This window comes from Tachysurus vachellii, chromosome 21 (genome assembly GCF_030014155.1).
Source record: "Tachysurus vachellii isolate PV-2020 chromosome 21, HZAU_Pvac_v1, whole genome shotgun sequence".
Taxonomy (NCBI): Eukaryota; Metazoa; Chordata; class Actinopteri; order Siluriformes; family Bagridae; genus Tachysurus; species Tachysurus vachellii.
In genome coordinates, this window is record NC_083480.1 from 17,722,141 (window position 1) to 17,741,876 (window position 19,736).

The 19,736-nt window shown below is 38.0% G+C and overlaps 1 protein-coding gene across 2 annotated transcripts in view; it reads right to left on the reverse strand.

The window, feature by feature from the left end:
• LOC132837653 (NACHT, LRR and PYD domains-containing protein 12-like) overlaps positions 1 to 19,722 on the reverse strand; it is a 121,827-nt gene extending 102,105 nt beyond the window's left edge. The window contains exons 1-9 of one of the 2 annotated variants that reach the window (XM_060857441.1): positions 18,487 to 19,722; positions 17,463 to 17,579; positions 15,175 to 15,228; positions 13,168 to 14,973; positions 11,607 to 11,780; positions 5,281 to 5,454; positions 4,033 to 4,206; positions 3,221 to 3,394; positions 455 to 628 (exon numbers count right to left, since the gene is read on the reverse strand). In XM_060857441.1, the coding sequence (XP_060713424.1) occupies positions 455 to 628; positions 3,221 to 3,394; positions 4,033 to 4,206; positions 5,281 to 5,454; positions 11,607 to 11,780; positions 13,168 to 14,973; positions 15,175 to 15,228; positions 17,463 to 17,579; positions 18,487 to 18,536 (2,897 nt within the window). In that variant the 5' untranslated portion in view covers positions 18,537 to 19,722. The remainder of the gene's footprint in view (positions 1 to 454; positions 629 to 3,220; positions 3,395 to 4,032; positions 4,207 to 5,280; positions 5,455 to 11,606; positions 11,781 to 13,167; positions 14,974 to 15,174; positions 15,229 to 17,462; positions 17,580 to 18,486) is intronic. The other variant, XM_060857437.1, reaches the window with a different exon arrangement.
• Positions 19,723 to 19,736: the final 14 nt, after the last annotated feature.

Here is a 19,736-nt window from a genome sequence, read left to right on the forward strand (position 1 = left end):
AGAAATGTTTAGCTCAGTTTGACTTACACTAAAATAGACACAACTTAGATAATCATTTATTAATCATTTAATAAAAGATTCATAATTTGGGCTGTGTGTGTGTGTGTTACATTCAATTTAATCTAATTTACAAGAACAACCATGGCTGAGTTTATTAAATTTCAAAGTTAAGATCACTGTAACTGGGAGAGAGAGTGTTCAAAGTGATGCTCGCTCTATGAGTAAACAATGATCTTTCTGCTGTGATGATTTTAGGAAACTCGGCCCTGATCTGTTTATATTACTACACACACTGAATACTGTGATCAAAAATACATCAATGTGGACTGAAATTAAATGATTTTAAACCTCAGGATATTTGATGCTGAACCTAAAACCTCTGCTTCAATCTCACTATTAGAGAACGTGTCTTACTGAAGATCAGGTCATGTGACTCTCAGAGAGATGATCTTACCTCAGTGTCTCCAGTTTACAGTGAGGATTCTCCAGTACAGCAGAGAGACTCTTCACTCCTGAGTCACTGAGTTTATTCCTAGACAGATCCAGTTCTCTCAGGTGTGAGGGGTTTGACCTCAGAGCTGAAGTCAGAGCAGCACAGCCTTCATCTGAGATTTCACAATCAAACAACCTGCAGAGACACAATGACACTCATCACTCTCTCAGTTCAGAAGAAACTTTTTCAAAGAGTCACTGCAGTCTTTAATCACTATGAAATACCAAATCTAAAGTAAAAAATAAGATTAAACATAAATAACAAATTCCATTTTTCTGTGTGTGTTTATTCCATGAGAATGATACCACTTGTGTGTAAAAACTTAGCAGTTAAACATGTCGTGTCTTTTCATGTTCAGGTTTTTATGTTTGTTAATAACTGAGATGAAACCCTCAATAGAAGTTTTATATGTAATCATGATGATAGCAGCTACACTGTTCACCAGGACTGAAAGACTCAGATGTTTCAAGTGGGGAAATGTTTCATTAGCTATATTTCCATCCATGTATTTTATCTGAAGAAAAAGGTTTAGTACCTCAAAATGTTTACAGATGTTTAAGTCAACATCCATAATTCAAATGTGAAAAAATAGTTTGGAAACATTTTTTGGTGAGAAACATAATTTCTCGTATCATTCACCTATCTAAAAGACCAAATAATAAAAGACCAAATTTACTACACACCTTATTATTAAAGCATACTATTAACAGGAAAGCAGATAAGACCATCATCTGAATACTAGACAGATATAATCTCAGTGTGAGACAGATTTGGTTCTCACAAGTCACTGATCATTTCTGCCTGTATAAAGTATGAACATCACTGTCTTTAACATCACTGTCTTTCAACATCACTGTCTTAATGTAATAAACCACGGTAAACGTTTAAACGTTATCTATGGGGAGATGACACTAAAAATCGTGTTTCTTTTCAGTTAATTATGATGCTGTTTCTCTTAACAGTAGATTGAGTTTATTACAAGAGAAACATGAGAGAAAATGTTTTTTCTGGTCGTTGTTTACTGCATTAAGCCATGTACATATAGAATGTCCCACTTGGAGTCCTGACAGAAGAGCAACTGCTTCATTCTGACATCATCATCTGAAATTTTGTACAATTTCAGTTATTAGTGAAATTAAACTAACAATAAGCTGGACAATTTCAATTAACGTACTCAATATATTTTACAAAGACTTGAGGACATCTGGGATGCAGAATGTACTGATAACTCTGTGTCATGGACATTGAGAGACTGGACATGTCAGTGTGGAGTCAGTCCACTCCTGTAGCCTGAACAAACACTGAACAAATACTTGGATAAATAACCTCAGTCTACTACAACTTGGATATCTGATCTAAATTTACAGACTTTCTAATACCATGGACTCAAAAATAAGACCAGACTGAATATAGTTTGGAGTTTAAGGATGGAGAGTTGACTGGTGTTGTGTATAAATTTGTGAATATACAAACATCTTACACTGGTGCATTAAAAGTCAAAGTCTTTCTCTCTCTGTTATGTTGTCATGATTCAGCCCGGACTTTTGGCCATGTGCTATTGTTGTTGTCACGTGTCTGCCCCGCCTTCGTCTGCTCCTCCCTGTTTCATCACCTGTTCCTAATGTTGTCATTATCTTTATTGTATTTAAGTGAGCCGCGTTGCTGAATGCAGCGCGGAATCATTAGTTTCATTATACCTGGTGTGGTGTCTAGTCCATGTTAAGTGTTGTCATCTGTTTTATTTATGTTCTCGTCATGTTTTTGTACCTGTCTTCATCATTTATTAAACCCCCTTTCATTCAAAGCTATCCTGCCTACGGGTCTGTCTCCTTCCAACCACCCGGTTGTTACAGAATGATTCCGCCTAAGTCACTCAGACCCAGCAAGATGGCTTCAGCTCGGACCGGCTTTTATTGTCGTTTTCTCCTGGACTGTTCCGTCAGTTCTTCGAGGTTTTTTGGTTGACATCGCTCCGCCCTTTTTCCTGTGAGGGACGCCGCTCCAGTTTTCGGTTCCATTTGAGGCGGACATCGCCTCACTTCTGTCGCGGAGGATGTCACCATTCAGGGTTTTTTGCTCCTTTTTGTTTTTTGGTGCTCTGCGGCATCACCCCGCCCTTTTTCCGGCGAAGGACGCCACTCCAGTTCCGGTTCTGTCCGAGGAGGGCGCCGCTTTGCTTCTCCGCGGGGGGTGCTGCAGGCCCAGGGCGATGGATTCTTCCCACCCTCGGTATTCTGGTCTTCAGGACGTGAGTCTCCCCTCCTGGACTCTGACAGGGTTTGGCGCTTCGGGAGCCGCGCCTTGGGGGGGTTCTGTCATGATTCAGCCCGGACTTTTGGCAATGTGCTATTGTTGTTGTCACGTGTCTGCCCCGCCTTCGTCTACTCCTCCCTGTTTCATCACCTGTTCCTAATGTTGTCATTATCTTTATTGTATTTAAGTAAGCCGCGTTGCTGAATGCAGCACGGAATCATTAGTTTCATTATACCCGGTGTGGTGTCTAGTCCATGTTAATTGTCGTCATCTGGTTTATTTCAGTTCTCGTCATGTTTTTTTACCTGTCTTCATCATTTATTAAACCCCCTTTCATTCGAAGCTATCCTGCCTACGGGTCTGTCTCCATCCAGCCCCCGGTTGTTACATATGTACAATTCAAAGTTCTGTAGCAAATAATAACTGTGTCTTACTGAGGATCAGGTCATGTGACTCTCAGAGAGATGATCTTACCTCAGTGTCTCCAGGTTACAGTGAGGATTCTCTAGTACAGCAGAGAGACTCTTCACTCCTGAATCACTGAATTTATTCCTAGACAGATCCAGTTCTCTCAGGTGTGAGGGGTTTGGTCTCAGAGCTGAACTCAGAGCAGCACAGCCTTCATCTGAGATTTCACAATCACACAACCTGCAGAGACACAATGACACACTCTTCACTCTCTCAGTTTATATAATTTGAATGGTTTACTACACTTTTATATCTGGAATGTACTGTATAGTTTGTGTGTGTCACTACATGTAAATGAGCTGTGTCAGGAACACACATGAAACATGACAGATGATCAACATAAACACACGAGTACAAAGACAATCAGACTTTCTGTCAGAAATGTTTAGTTCAGAAATGTTTATCTCAGTTTGACTTACACTAAAATAGACACAACTTAGATAATCATTTATTAATCATTTAATAAAAGATTCATATTTTGGGCTGTGTGTGTGTGTGTTACATTCAATTTAATCTAATTTACAAGAACAATCATGGCTGAGTTTATTAAATTTCAAAGTTAAGATCACTGTAACTGCTCTATGAGTAAACAATGATCTTTGTGCTGTGATGATTTTAGGAAACTCGGCCCTGAGCTGTTTATATTACTACACACACTGAATACTGTGATCAAAAATACATCAATGTGGACTGAAACTAAATGATTTTCTTCCTCAGGATATTTGATGCTGAACCTAAAACCTCTGCTTCAGTCTCACTATTAGAGAACGTGTCTTACTGAGGATCAGGTCATGTGACTCTCAGAGAGATGATCTTACCTCAGTGTCTCCAGTTTACAGTGAGGATTCTCCAGTACAGCAGAGAGACTCTTCACTCCTGAGTCACTGAGTTTATTCCAAGACAGATCCAGTTCTCTCAGGTGTGAGGGGTTTGATCTCAGAGCTGAACTCAGAGCAGCACAGCCTTCATCTGAGACACCAGAACCACATAATCTGCAGAGACACAATGACACACTCTTCACTCTCTCAGTTCAGGACACACAGATCAGTTCAGCAGGAACTTTTACAATAAAAAGTCACTGCAGGCTTTAATCTCTTTGAAAGACAGAATCTTTATCAATAATAATGAGAAATCAAAAAATAAATAACAAATTATATTTAATGTGTGTATTTGTTAGAGAGAGAGAGAGAGAGAGAGAGAGAGAGAGAGAAGCTGTATGACTGTAAAAACTCAGCAGTGAAACATGTCGTGTTTTTTAATGTTCAGGTCTTTATGTTTGTTAATAACTGAGACGAAACCCTCCATAGAAGTTTTATATGTAATCATGATGATAGAAGCTACACTGTTCACCAGGACTGAAAGATGTTTCTAGTGTGTGGGTAAGAAAATAAATAAATATATAAATATAATAAAATATTATATATATATATATATATATATATATATATATATATATATATATATATATATATATATATATATGTATATATATATATATAATAAAAGTTTAAAGAGAAGCTGAAGGTCCTGTCTCTAGAGATTTCAACTCAGGAAATAGACATTAGAGGTAGGAAAGACTTCTAGTTTAGTTGTAGACAGGATCTGACACTGTTTCTTGTTTTCTTCTCTGTTGCTACATGTTAGACTGGACATGTCAGTGTGGAGTCAGTCCACTCCTGTATCTTAAACAAACACTGGACAAATACTTGCATCTATAAACTCAGTCTACTACAACTTGGATATCTGATCTAAATGTACAGAGTTTCTATTTGCTTGGACTTGTGAAGGTCCTCTGAGTGTGGACTTTTTACTAACATGGACTCAAAAATAAGAACAGACTGAATAGAGTTTGGGGTTTTAGGGCAGGGAGTTAAATAGAGTTTATAAATATTTAATATGTTAGATTGATGCATTAAAGGCATCTTAAAAGTCAAAATCTCTCTCAGAACAACTAGAACCTGGGATCACAGAAAGACATGTTTGTTTTGTGTCAATCCAAACTTTGCACCATATGATAAATGTGCCTTGAGGATCAGGTCATGTGACTCTCAGAGAGATGATTTTACCTCAGTGTCTCCAGGTTACAGTGAGGATTCTCCAGTACAGCAGAGATACTCTTCACTCCTGAGTCTCTGAGGTTATTCCAAGACAGATCCAGTTCCCTCAGGTGTGAGGGGTTTGATCTAAGAGCTGAACTCAGAGCAGCACAGCCTTCATCTGAGATTTCACAATAACACAACCTGCAGAGACACAATGACACACTCTTCACTCTCTCAGTTCAGAAGCAACTTTTTCAAAGAGTCACTGCAGACTTTAATCACTATGAAATAGTGAAAAAAAATAAGATTAAACATAAATAACAAATTCGATTTTTTTCTGTGTGTGTGTGTGTGTGTGCCATGAGAATGATACCACTTGTGTGTAAAAACTCAGCAGTGAAACATGTCGTGTCTTTTCATGTTCAGGTTTTTATGTTTGTTAATAACTGAGATGAAACCCTCCATAGAAGTTTTATATGTAATCATGATGATAGCAGCTACACTGTTCACCAGGACTGAAAGACTGAGATGTTTCAAGTGGGGAAATGTTTCATTAGCTATGATTCCAACCATGTATTTTATCTGAAGAAAAAGGTTTAGTACCTCAAAATGTTTGCAGATGTTTAAGTCAACATCCATAATTCAAATGTGAAAAATAGTTTGGAAACATTTTTTGTTGATTCATTCACCTGTCTAAAAGACCAAATGATAAAAGAACAAATTTAGTACACACCTTATTATTAAAGCATACTATTAACAGGAAAGCAGATAAGACCATCATTAGACCAATATTAGACAGATATAATCTAGTTTATTTGTATATTTGTTTATTCACGTTTATTTGTACACCGCTTTTTACAATTGGCATTGTCTCAAATCTCAGTGTGAGACAGATTTGGTTCTCACAAGTCACTGATCCTTTCTGCCTGTATAGAGTATGAACATCATTGTCTTTAACATCACTGTCTTTTAACATCACTGTCTTAATGTAATAAACCACATTAAACTTTAAATGGTTGTCTATGGGGAGATGACACTAAAAATCGTGTTTCTTTCCAGTTGAATCATGATGCTGTTTCTCTTAACAGTAGATTGAGTTTATTACAAGAGAAACATGAGAGAAAATGTTTTTTTCTGGTCGTTGTTTACTGCATTAAGCCATGTTAAGTGTTTTAGAATGTCCCACTCGGAGTCCTGACAGACGAGCAACTGCTTCATTCTGACATCATCTGAACTTTTGCACAATTTTAGTTATTAGCAAAATTAAACTGACAATAATAGAATAGAATAGAAGCCTTTATTATCACCACATTTGTGGTTAGCACGTTCGCCTCACACCTCCAGGGTTGGGGGTTCGATTCCCGCCTCCACCTTGTGTGTGTGGAGTTTGCATGTTCTCCCCGTGCCTCGCGGGTTTCCTCCGGGTACTCCGGTTTCCTCCCCTGGTCCAAAGACATGCATGGTAGGTTGATTGGCATCTCTGGAAAATTGTCTGTAGTGTGTGATTGTGTGAGTGAACGAGAGTGTGTGTGTGTGCCCTGTGATGGGTTGGCACTCCGTCCAGGGTGTATCCTGCCTTGATGCCCGATGACACCTGAGATAGACACAGGCTCCCCGTGACCTGAGGTAGTTCGGATAAAGCGGTAGAAAATGAATAAATGAATATTATCACCACATATACATTACAGCACAGTGGAATTTTTTTCTTCACATATCCCGACTGAGGAGGTTGGGGTCAGAGTGCAGGGGTAGCTATGATACAGCACCCCTGGAACAGGGAGGGTTGAGGGCCTTGCTCAAGGGCCCCGATCCTCTGATCAACAACCCAGAGCCTTAACCACTTGAGCCACCATTGCCCCGCAAAGCCACCACTGCCCCACAGTGCCCCACATACTCAATATAATTTACAAAGATTTGAGGACATCTGGGATGCAGAATGTACTGATAACTCTGTGTCATGGACATTGAGAGACTGGACATGTCTAAACTGAAAGAGTGAAGAGTGTGTCATTGTCTCTCTGCAGGTTGTGTAATTGTGAAATCTCAGATGAAGTCTGTAAATTTAGATCAGATATCCAAGTTGTAGTAGACTGAGTTTATTGATCCAAGTATTTGTTCAGTGTTTGTTCAGGATACAGGAGTGGACTGACTCCACACTGACATGTCCAGTCTCTAAATGTCCATGACAAAGAGTTATCAGTACATTCTGTATCCCAGATGTCCTCAAATCTTTGTAAAATATATTGAGTACATTAATTAAAATTGTCCAGCTTATTATCAGTTTAATTTTACTAATAACTGAAATCGAACAAAATCTTAATTTAATAAACAACGACCAGAAAAAACATTTTCTCTCATGTTTCTCTTCTCATTAGCACGACCTTCTGCTAAGACAAACATTATTTTATTTTCTGCGCTAGGAACTTGGGTGTTCTTTTTGCCCACAACCTTAAATTTGACAGATTACAGATTAATGCTGTGGTAAAATCCATCTTTTTCCATCTCCAGCTTTCCAAAGTAAAATCATTTTATCCCAAAGTGATTTCCAAACATTTTGAACAGTTGGTTCAGAATTCAGTAGCTAGACTTCTCACTAAGACGCGCAAACATGAGTCGGTAACTCCCATCTTATCAGCCTTACACTGGCGTCCCGTCAAATTTATAGTTGATTTTAAAATTTTACTTTGTTTACAAAGCACTAAATAATCTGGCCCCTGAGTATTTGACCAATCTACTCTCCCGTCAGTCTCCGTCAAGAAACTTAAGATTGTGTGACCAATGCTTACTTGTTGTACCACGATCTCGCCTTAAAAAACAAGGTGATCTGGCCTTTGCAGTTGTGGGACCCAAATTATGGAATAGCCTACCTTTATATATCAGGCTAGTCCCTTCTATTGCCACATTCAAGTCATCCTTGAAAACATATTTCTTTTCCTTAGCTTTTAACACTCCCTGATTTTAATTTTTATTTTATTTTTTAGTTTAAGAGTTTTTGTCTTCCTAGCATGTTGTTTTGTAATGTTTTTTATGTTTGTTTTATGTTTTTATGATTTGTTTTTACAAAGATTAAGTTGTGTTTATATTACAATTGTGATAAAATTTCCTGTTAATACTGTAAAACTTCAAATAATAGCCGAGTCCCAAATAGACGCCTGTCTCTTTTAAACGCCTGGTGTGACGACAGGTTTGGGTAAATAAAGGCCGGTCTCAAATAGAGGCCGGGTCTGTTTTTTAGTATCGGGTTGTATTTGATCTTCTAAAACCCGTCAGATCGTCTGTTCTATGTTTTGATTAGATTTCACGTGACAGACGCAACCGTTCATGAACGACTCATCACTATGGCAACATAACAAAGAGGTTAACGAACTTTCTTTTAGTATTCAGTTTTTCTTAATTCTCTCAATACCACCATGGAGACAAAAAGAAAAAAGTATGATTTGACATTTAAGCTGACAGTTGTCAAATTTGCCGAAAAAATTTCGGGAGAAGCAGCGGCAAGACATTTCTCGGTTGATCCAAAGAGAGTGCGAGAATGGCGTAAAAATAAAGCTGAACTGCAACGTCTGTCCGGGGCCAGACTGCGAGGTGGAGGGAGGAAGAAGGCCAGTGAAGAGCTGGAGGTGAGCGTGTGTGAGTGGATCCACAGCATGCGGGCAAAGCATCTCAGAGTCTCACGTAAAATGATCAAGGCCAAGGCAAAAGAAGTGTAAGCAACAGTTTTACTGCAAATGCTGGCTGGCTGGACAAATTCCTGAAGCGCAACGACTTTTCAGTCAGAAGACGCACAACTATAAATTATAAATAAAACGTAATATAATGTGGTAACCTCCTACTGTCATGCTTGAAAATCTCAACACTAAATTAAAGGCCTGTCTCTTATAGACACCTGTTTCAAATACAAGCCGGTGCAGTTCGGCGATTTGGGTAAATAGAAGCCCGGGCTATTATTTGAAGTTTTACGGTACTATGCTTTATTAATAAGGTGTGTACTAAATGTGGTCTTTTATCATCACTACTCTTCCCCAATCAGATGACTACAGTGATTACAATCATCACAAAGCCGTCTATTGTTCTCCGAACCGACTGGCCTTTCGGTTGTCCCACAGCCCCGCCCCCAATATATGCAAAATCAAAAAACTTTTTACAGCATGGACATGTGACATATCAAAACACTCAGAACAATGAGGGGAATTTCCTCACGTGTAATTTGATGACATCACGTTACGTCACGTGATGTCACGTGAAAATAAATATTTTGCACAACATGGGCATGTGATATATCAAAACACTCAGCCCAATGTGGGGAACTCCCTCAAGAGTATTCGGATGACATCACATGCTCGTCTCCACTTACCTCCAAATGTTTTGGCACCCTAGCTTTCTGTCCACTTGCCTCCAAAAGTAACACTGCCCCTTATGTCCTCTCGCCTCCAAAAACCACCGGCCTTTGCACATACTTGCATCGTCAAAGCCAACATCAAAGTTTGTTGCGACGAACTTTATAAATCTAGTTTCAACTTTACATTTTGACACTAACAGATATGTAATACTAGATCATTTTCCTCAATGAATAAAAAATAATATTTTTGTCTCATTTGTTTAAGTGGATTCTGTTAATGTCTAATTTTAAGACTTGTGTAAAAATCTGATGTTTTATTTCCATTTACTGTAGAAATAAATAAAATTACTAAAAACACCACTATAGGTGTGCTTTATTGATCCATAAGAGGAAATTTGGGGAAAATAAAATGAAACTTCACTCAGTTTCTCCAGAACAGGCTGGAACACATGACTATGGCATTGGAAAAGGAATAACAAAAACTCTACTAAAGCACCACCTATAGTATTCCCACCTGCAGGTCGCTGATTAAAATAAAAACATGAACACAATGTGCATTTCAACACGATAAGGGAAATTTATCATTTTATGTAAGTTGTTGCCAGGAACATCTGGGACAATTCTCTTCCAAGCCACCAGAGGGCGGTTGACAGAGATTCTGTTTATTTAACCTTCCTATTTTCCCTGGGTCTTTTTGACCCGGCTGGAAGATTTTAATGTGTCATAACTTGGGTTTTCTTCCACATATTTGCCTGAAATTTACCAGGATTGTTCCAAATTATGAACTTTGCATTTTGACCGGGCCACATTTAGTGGGGCAATAGGTCACACTTTTGCCCTTTTCAGCGCAATGAACATACATACAGACACAAAAATGCACACATAAAATGTCCACTAACACATGCACCCAAAACACACACTCACACACCACACACACACACACACACACACACACAAACACACAAATTGGGCATTGCATTTCATTAGCCCTCCTGAAAAGAAAAAAAAGCCAAACATTTGTAAATATTTCACACATTTGATATGCCTTCGCCTAGCAGAGGGCAAAATATGATCTACCGAAATGATGCCACACACACACACACACACAGTCAAACACTGTTCAAAGCATTGGGCACTGCAATTCAGTTGGCCTCCAGACAAAACAAAATCTACACATTTGTAAACATTTCACACACACACACACACACACACACACACACAAACACTCATACACGCACATGCACACACACAAACACACACATATATTGGGCATTGCATTTCATTAGGCCTCCAGAAAAAAAAAAAAGCCACACATTTGTAAATATTTCTCACTTTTGATATACCTTTGCCTAGCAGAGGGCAAAATATGATCTACCGAAATGATGCTAAACACACACACAAGCACTGGGCATAGCAATTCATTAGGCCTCCAGAAAAAACAAAAGCTACTCATTTGTAAATATTTCACACTTGTTATATGCATTTGTCCAGCTGGGGACAATATCTTTTCTTCTTCTACCAACAATCCACACACACACACACACACACACAGACACACACACACACACACACACACACACACACACACACGTTGTGTTTTCATATTCAAATCATATTTGTTTCCTCTCTCTTATTTATGAATTTAGTTGCATCTGTCAGCTTTGGCCTGAAGATATTCTGAGTAATGTTTGACATTTATCAGTCAGTGGTTATCTAAAATAATATTTAATAATTTCTGCTTATTTTACTCAAAACATGGCAAAATTGCATAAGGTTTATCGTTCATAAATTAAGTATAATGAAAAAACATAAGGAGGTAAACAAAGTTTTATTCACACGAAATTATGGCATGTTTTTGAGTGTGTGTGTGTGTGTGTGTGTGTGTGTAGCCTGTTGTTGGTTGATCAGATAATATTACAAGTGTAAAATAGATATTACACACAGAATGGTGATCATTGTAGAATTTTTGATTTATAAGCATTCAAGTCAATTTGACTCAGAGAGATGATCTTACCTCAGTGTCTCCAGTTTACAGTGAGGATTCTCCAGTACAGCAGAGAGACTCTTCACTCCTGAGTCTCTGAGTTTATTCCCAGACAGATCGAGTTCCCTCAGATTAGAGGATTCAGAGCTGAGCACTGAGGCCAAAACTGCACAACTTTTATCATTTAGACCACAATTATTCAACCTAAAGGAAAGAATAATATACATGATGCAATAACAGTGTACAACATCACATGTTCTCATGATTCTAAAAGAATTGTGCAAACGTGTTAAACAAGTGGTGCAACATACTGTGATGTGTTTGTTGTGTAATGTGTGTTTACTAAATGTAGATTAGAGACATTTATACCACAGAACTACTGATTTTAGATTCTGATCAGACGTGTTGATTAATTTTCTATAACAGCAGCTCTGACTGTAGTGCAGCTAAAATCACAACTTTATATTAATGAATGTGTTCTAATAATCATTGTTTCTATAGCAACAGCTCATTGACAGTAACTGGATTCTTCAAAGATTCACATAACATGAAATTTAAAAATGTATAAATTTATAAGGAGTCTCCAGTGTCAGCACTTAGTAATGTTCAGTAAGTTTTCCTCAATAGAGAACTTTACACCTTCTGGTTTAATATAATATGTTTTGTGCTTTTTTGTCTTATTATTTTAAAGTGAGGAACTTTGTGAAAGTGTCACTATACTGAATAATATGGCTGCTCATTGGGGTCCACAGTGATTTGTACATTCCCATTAAAGTTCTTAGTGAAATTAGTTTCACTTCTTCATTTTTCATCTTCACCTGATGAGCTTTAATATTGATGATTATAATTTATAAGTCAAAAGCTATACTCATGAATTGCTTGCCATGTCCACTGATGATCTTTTCTCTGTGACAGGACAAGCTGAAGTTTTTTTGTCTTATCAAAAGAGGAAAAGCAGCTGGTGCAGTTACAAGATCAGTGACAACATAAACTTGTCTGATGGACAAATTATTTACGTGTTAGAGGAATAATATTTAGGAATGATATTTATAATAATAATAATAATAATAATAATAATAATAATAATAATAATAATACATTTCAGATCATTTCAGTTTCACTGCTGCATGTTGGTCTGCATCACAACACCGTTCTCCACTATTTTACTCTAATATTATCTAACACTTTATTTTATTCCATATGCAATGTACACTATGTTGTCAAAAGTATATGGTCACCTGACCATTATGTGCTTCTTCAATAAACTGTCACTACAAGGTTGAAAGCACACAACTGAATGAAAGAACTCGAGTGGAAGATCTCCACCACTGACTCTTGTTCATTAGGGATAAATCCAAAGATAAAAAACAAAGCTGCTCTTAAAAGTGTTATACTATATAAAAATGTATCTGGAATGAATCTGGAATAAAACATTCAAACAAGCACATAGGGGTGTGATGGTCAGGGGTGCACATACTTTTGACCACACAGTAAACATACTTCTCATGTTATCTTTTAAGCTCTGTAAGTTCTTGTTTCTTGCATGTTCATTCTATAAGAATGTTGTAACAGTTTATTTATTATTACTTACTCAGCTTTTCTGGAGGCTGCAACCACAGGCAGGAGCTTCAGAAGAACCTCATCTGATGTATGGTGTTTGTTAATATATTTATTCAGGACAAACACATCCTGTTCCTGCACTGATGTCAGTAACACAAACACCGCAGCTGACCACTGAGAAGGAGAAAGTTCAGTATGTTGTAAATTTCCAGACTGTATGTAGTGTTGGATTTCCTCAACTAGAGAATGATCTTCCAGTTCATTTAGACAGTGGAACAGATTGATGGATTTCTCTGTGGAGGGATTCTCTCTGATCTTCTCCTTGATGAAATGAACTGTTTCCTGCTTACTGTGGGAGATACTTTTTGTCTTTGTCACTATATTTTGAGTTTGTAAGAGGATCTGATTGGACTCCAGTGAGAGACCAAGAAGAAAGCGAAGGAAAAGATCCAGATGTCCATTTTTACTCTGTAAAGCCTGATCTACTGCACTCTTGTGTACATCTGAGATTGGAGTTTTTTGAAACAGTGCCCAAATCTTAGACAACAGACTCTGTTGATTATATAATGCTAAATTACACTGAAGAACATTTTTCTTTTCATTAATGCATGTCAGGTGCACATACAGAGCTGCGAGGTGCTCCTGAATGCTCAGATGAACAAAGCAGTACACTTTACTCTGGTGAAGCCCAAACTCCTCTCTGAAGATCTGTGTACACACACCTGAATACACTGATGCTTCTGTCTCATCGATGTCACACTCCCTCAGGTCTTCCTCATAGAAGATCAGGTTGCCTTTCATCAGCTGCTGAAAAGCCAGTTTACCCAGTTTCAGGACCATTTCGTTATCTGTCTCTCTGCTCTCTGTGTACTTTTTCTTGATGATGTTTGTCTGAATGAGGAAGTGTGTGTACATTTGAGTCAGAGTTTTGGGGATCTCTCCATTCTCTGCTTCACCCAACAGTCTCTCTAGAACAGTGGCTGAAATCCAGCAGAAGACTGGGATGTGGCACACGATGTAGAGGCTTCTTAATGACTTCAGGTGTCTGATGATTCTGTTGCTCAGGCTCTGATCTCTGATCCTCTTCCTGAAATATTCCTCCTTCTGTGGGTCATTGAACCCTCGTACCTCTGTGACACGATTAAACCACTCAGAGGGGATTTGATCACCTGCTGCAGGTCTGGAGGTGATCCAGATGAGAGCAGAGGGAAGTAGATTCCCTTTGATCAGGTTTATCAGCAGCACATCCACTGATGCTGGTTCAGTTACATCACACACTCTCAATGTGTTCTGGAAATCCAGAGGGAAACGACACTCATCCAAACCATCAAAAATAAACAGAACTTTGTGCAGGCTGGAAATGTTTGTTTCTTTTAAATGAAGAAGCTCCATCAGACTCAGTGTTTGATCCTTCATCAGATTGAGCTCTCTGAAAGGAAGTGGAAATATGAGATGAACATCCTGATTTGTTTTCCCTTCAGCCCAGTCTAGAATGAATTTCTGCACAGAGACTGTTTTTCCAATGCCAGCGACTCCCTTTGTCAGAACGCTCCTGATGGGTTTGTCTTCTTCAGGTAAAGGCTTAAAGATGTCACTACATTTGATTGGTGTTTCCTCTGTTGCTGCTCTTCTGGATGCTGCCTCGATCTGTCTCACCTCATGTTCATTATTGACTTTTCCACTGTCTCCTTCTGTGATGTAGAGCTCTGTGTAGATCTGATTGAGAAGTGTTGGGTTTCCCTGGTCTGTTATCACCTCGTTCATGTGCTGAAATTTCTTTTTCAGTTTTAATTTGCATTTTTCCTGAACATCTGTTCCAGCATATGAAGGTTCACATCTGTAATTTGATGGTGGGGGAAATAAATTTGGAGAGACCTCAATCACACACTCTTGTTTCATTCCAAACTACAGTTAAAGCTTTAGATAATCTCATTCGATTAAAAAAAATCCAGTTTGATTAGAACAACATAAAGTGAATGGAGAGAAGCACAATACCAGAATGTGACTGTCATGGTCATGAGGACGGTCAGGATCTTACCCTGGATCTGTGACGATCTTCTCATCCTTTCTGTTCCCACCCATCTGCAGGACACTGTGTGCAACACAGAATTAATTGATATTTTTATTTTCTTGAATATTAAAACAAATAAAATTGTTCGAGTTAAAACTGAAGTGTTTTTTTATTTTTTTTATTTTAAGCAAATGTTTTGATCCCTAAACCTGAGCCTTTTTCATTTGGTGACTAAAAAATAGACATAAAATCAATGTAATTGTGCCGTCAAACATGACCACCATAAACGATTCCCAGCACACATGCTCACGGTCATGTTCCTATTCATCAGATAAATAATTACACACAACAGTGTTACACTCACTCTGAAGACACACAACATAAACTCATTGTTTGCTTCTAATCCAATATTTTTAACTTTGTCTTATCATAGATGTTTCAACACTAGTTTTTATTTTAATCACCATATATTTTGTCTACACAAGTCTACACAAATGCTAATGATTATTTGTCAGACACATTTAATAAAGGTATGTGAGTGTCACTTAAATATAATTAAGGACACTCATCACAAGATAAAAATTAACTGTTGTATTTTTTACCTACAATGGTTTATCTATGAGGAGTCGGTGCTTTCAGATGCTCGGTGTCCAGCTCTTCACAATACAGTTTGGTAGTGGAGAGTCTCTTTATTTAAATCAGACTTAATGAATGAGTGTGTTTATACTGAATATCAGTACGGATGTGATTCAGTTGTAGGAATTCACAGCATTTTTACAATTAAAAATACAACAGTTCTATAAAGAGGAAATTAATATTGAGAAATTGTTTATTTTTTCTCAGTTAGTGGAAATAAGGATCTACACTCACATTACAGCACTGGTGCTTCAGGTGAAATAGCTTCTATTTTTCTTTTTATCTTCATCTGATAAAATTTCTTATTTTAAGTCACGAGTTACATTCATCAGAACCATATTGTTTGCCATGTCTGATGATGATGTTTCTAACTCTACTGAAGTAAATGTTTCAGTGTAACAAATTATTGGTAGAATTAAAATGTGATGAAATGTGTTATACTGTGATGTAATATAAATATTCTTGGAACACTGCACATTTAATCAAATTAGTGGACAGAAATAAGAAAAAGATAAAATATACTTAATACAGTATTTATAATACAGTAATTTATAATCTGCACAAAAGCTGATTTTCACCATAACATCAGAGGTGTTGACTGAGTCACTGCCCATAAGACAGCTTAAACATATTCAAATCAAAAGCCTTGGATGAATAAAGAATTCTGACTTCAACTGAAGGCATGAGATGCTGCTTTTGTGTCTGGATACCATTAAGTTTACAGTGCATCCAGGACCAAGCTGAAGCAATAAAGCAAGGTCCCGAAGCACATTTACAGGCTGCTGATTTTAACACCTCTAACCCTCAGTACATGAGGCAAGACCAGGATTTCCTGCAGCATTTTGCAGTTCGGGCGGCCCGTCTAAGCTGGGAAACTACCGACTTAAGTAGGTCGTCCAAAAAAAAAAAATCCGCTGTACAAAAGGCCGTCAAGTGCATCTCTGAGAATAGCGCAGACGCGCTTCACACTGCAAGCGGGCACGCGCGCCACACGGCCGAAATGAGAGAAAGACGTGGTCCGTCACTGTCTGAAGGATAACTAGCCAGTTGATGAAATGTGTGTCCGTGAGAACTGTAAGTGGACTTATGTTTTGGGTTTATTTAAGCCTGTTAATGTATTAGACTATACAGTAGTTCTTGCAAATTTAAAGTAAGTTAGCTGGTGATTTTGTTGTTTGAGTTCTTCACCTGCTAGCTAGGTTGCACGTGCCTGTTTTTAATAATTGTTAAACACAGTACAGAGTCTGTGGTCTATCTCACAAAGAAGCCCCGCCCCCTGGACCCACCCTACCAACCCTCCCAACCCTACCGCCTTAACTAACCCTGCAAGACATCCAGGTTCTCACAGACTATAAGACAGCCATCACACCCAGACATAGTGCTAAACTAATAAGTTGGACAGAGAGCATTGGGTACGATAGTAAGAGCTTCACTTTTACCATAATCAAAAAAATTGTGTTGAAATTGTCTAAAAAAAGTTATATTATAGTCCTCAATTTGAATATTTGATCATGACTGGTTATTATTTTTTCTGATACAACATTTAACTGTTATATGTTTAAAGTACCTCAGATCTGTTGGTGAAAGTAAACATCCTAAAAGAGGTTTTCTGAGAGAACACTGAAAATCTGCTGACCAGACAAGCAAAAACAAAGCTCAGAGGATTCAGGCATTATTACCTGTGTCCAGGTGACAGCTCTCCATCTTTGAATACAAGAGGAACATCCATAGACTGATCACTCTTCATGGAGACACAACTGGGTAATGATGAGTCTGGTTTCTTTACCTGTTTTACACTGAACACAAAATACACACAATTTCTACAACTAAATTAAGTAAGTTTACAGTGTCAATAACAGTAACAGACACTGGTAAACACAGAGATGATTTGGTCATTTAGCATGAGATTAATATAAGATACTGTTAATAGTTTTTGTATTTTGTTTATTCATTGTAACTAAACAAAAAACAGAATATTGTATCAAGAAGTCAGAGGTCCCCTAATGGACCAGTGGCAGGATCCTGCACTCTCACTGCCACGGCCTGGGATCCAACACAGACACTGTGTGTAATACCAGTGTAAATCCTGTGTGAGGTCAAATGTATAGACTGGATGTTTCACTGTGGTGACCGAACAGGGAGCAGCCAAAAGAACAACAGCAACATTGTATCACCAAGTCAATGCACTGAAATTAATCCCCCAATTAAATCCAAAATAAAGACAATATCCACTGTCTGTCTGAGTAATTAAAGCAAGTCTACACAAACCTAAATCTACACAAACCCTTAAGACAGTTACATCCCAAACAAAAACCTTGGATGAATAAAGAATTTTGTTTCGTACTGAAGACTCAAAATGTTCCTTTAAATTCTGGAGACCAGGAAACTTACAGTGCATCCAGGACCAAGCTGAAGCAATGAATCAAGGACCTGAAGTGCATTTACAGGCTGCTGATTTTAACACCTCTGACCCTCAGTACATAAGGCAAGACATCCAGGTTCTCACAGACTATAAGACAGCCATCACACCCAGACATAGTGCTAAACTAATAAGTAGGACAGAGAGCATTGGGTACGATAGTAAGAGCTTCACTTTTACCATAATCAAAAAAATGTGTTAAAATTGTGTAAAAAAAGGTTTAAAATACACAGACTGTGTAAGCTGATTTCCACACAGATATTTGTTTATACAGAGGATCTTACCTGTGTCCAGATGAGGAATCTCCCTCTGTTAATATTAGAGGAGGATCCATGACAGTCTTTATAGAGACACAGCTAGGATAGTGGAGAGACAGAACTCATAACCTGGGAAATACTGAACAACACAAACATAACATACGATATTTTATTTTATCACATAACTCTTCATACAGAAGAAAACACAGCAAAGATTTCACAACTTTTTTTTCCATCAACCTTGTTCTTGTCCTCAACTCAATACCAGTTCAGGAAGCTTTTGGTTCAGAATGTATTCTTCATTTAGGCTGATGATGAGTGTGGCAGGTTAAACAATTTATAAATGTGACCACCTACTGAAACTTCTGAATGACATCGGGCCATATTCAGAATAAACATCAATATATACAGTATCTCAAACTCTGGGACCAACCGAGGAACCTGGAGCTGTGCAGCTTATGTTTACATCCAAATTGGACATTTACTATGTAGTGGCCTTTTCTACAGTTATTATGTCGCTTTGTAGAAGCCAACATTCTGTTTTCCTATTTAAGCTTAGACAAAAATATATAAAATTTAATGCGGCCTAGGGCTTTCGAGCCACATGCACCAAATTCGGATATGTTGTAGACACTGGACTGAAGTTTGTTGCTCTTACTTTTCTAAGCGATCTGAGTTCCGGTACTTCCGGTACCGGGTCTCAAAGTGGCCTTTTTTCCCCATAGACTCCCATTATAAATTTTGGAGGTTTATAACTCGGCAAGCTTTCAAACTATCTACACCAAACTCGGCCAGCTCCTTTAGGGTGATACTCTGAACAAAGTTTTACATTGGTGTACCGACTGGCCTTTCGGTTGTGCCGCAGCTCCGCCCCCAAAATATGCAAAATCAAAAAACTTTTTACAACATGGACATGTGACATATCAAAACACTCAGAACAATGAGGGGAACTTCCTCAGGAGTATTCGGATGACGTCACATGCTCGTCTCCACTTGCCTCCAAATGTTTTGGCACCCTATCTTTCTGTCCACTTGCCTCCAAACGTAACACTGACCCTTATGTCCACTCGCCTCCAAAAAGCACCGGCCTTTGCGAATACCTGCCTCGTCAAAGCCAACATCAATGTTTGTCGCGACGAACTTTACAAATCTAGTTATTATTATTATTATTATTATTATTATTAGCTTTTTTTTTTTTTTATTGATACATAATAGTAAAATTAATATTCTTGGTAGCAGACAAGCTGGTTTAAAGATTTTAGAAATTATGGATCTCC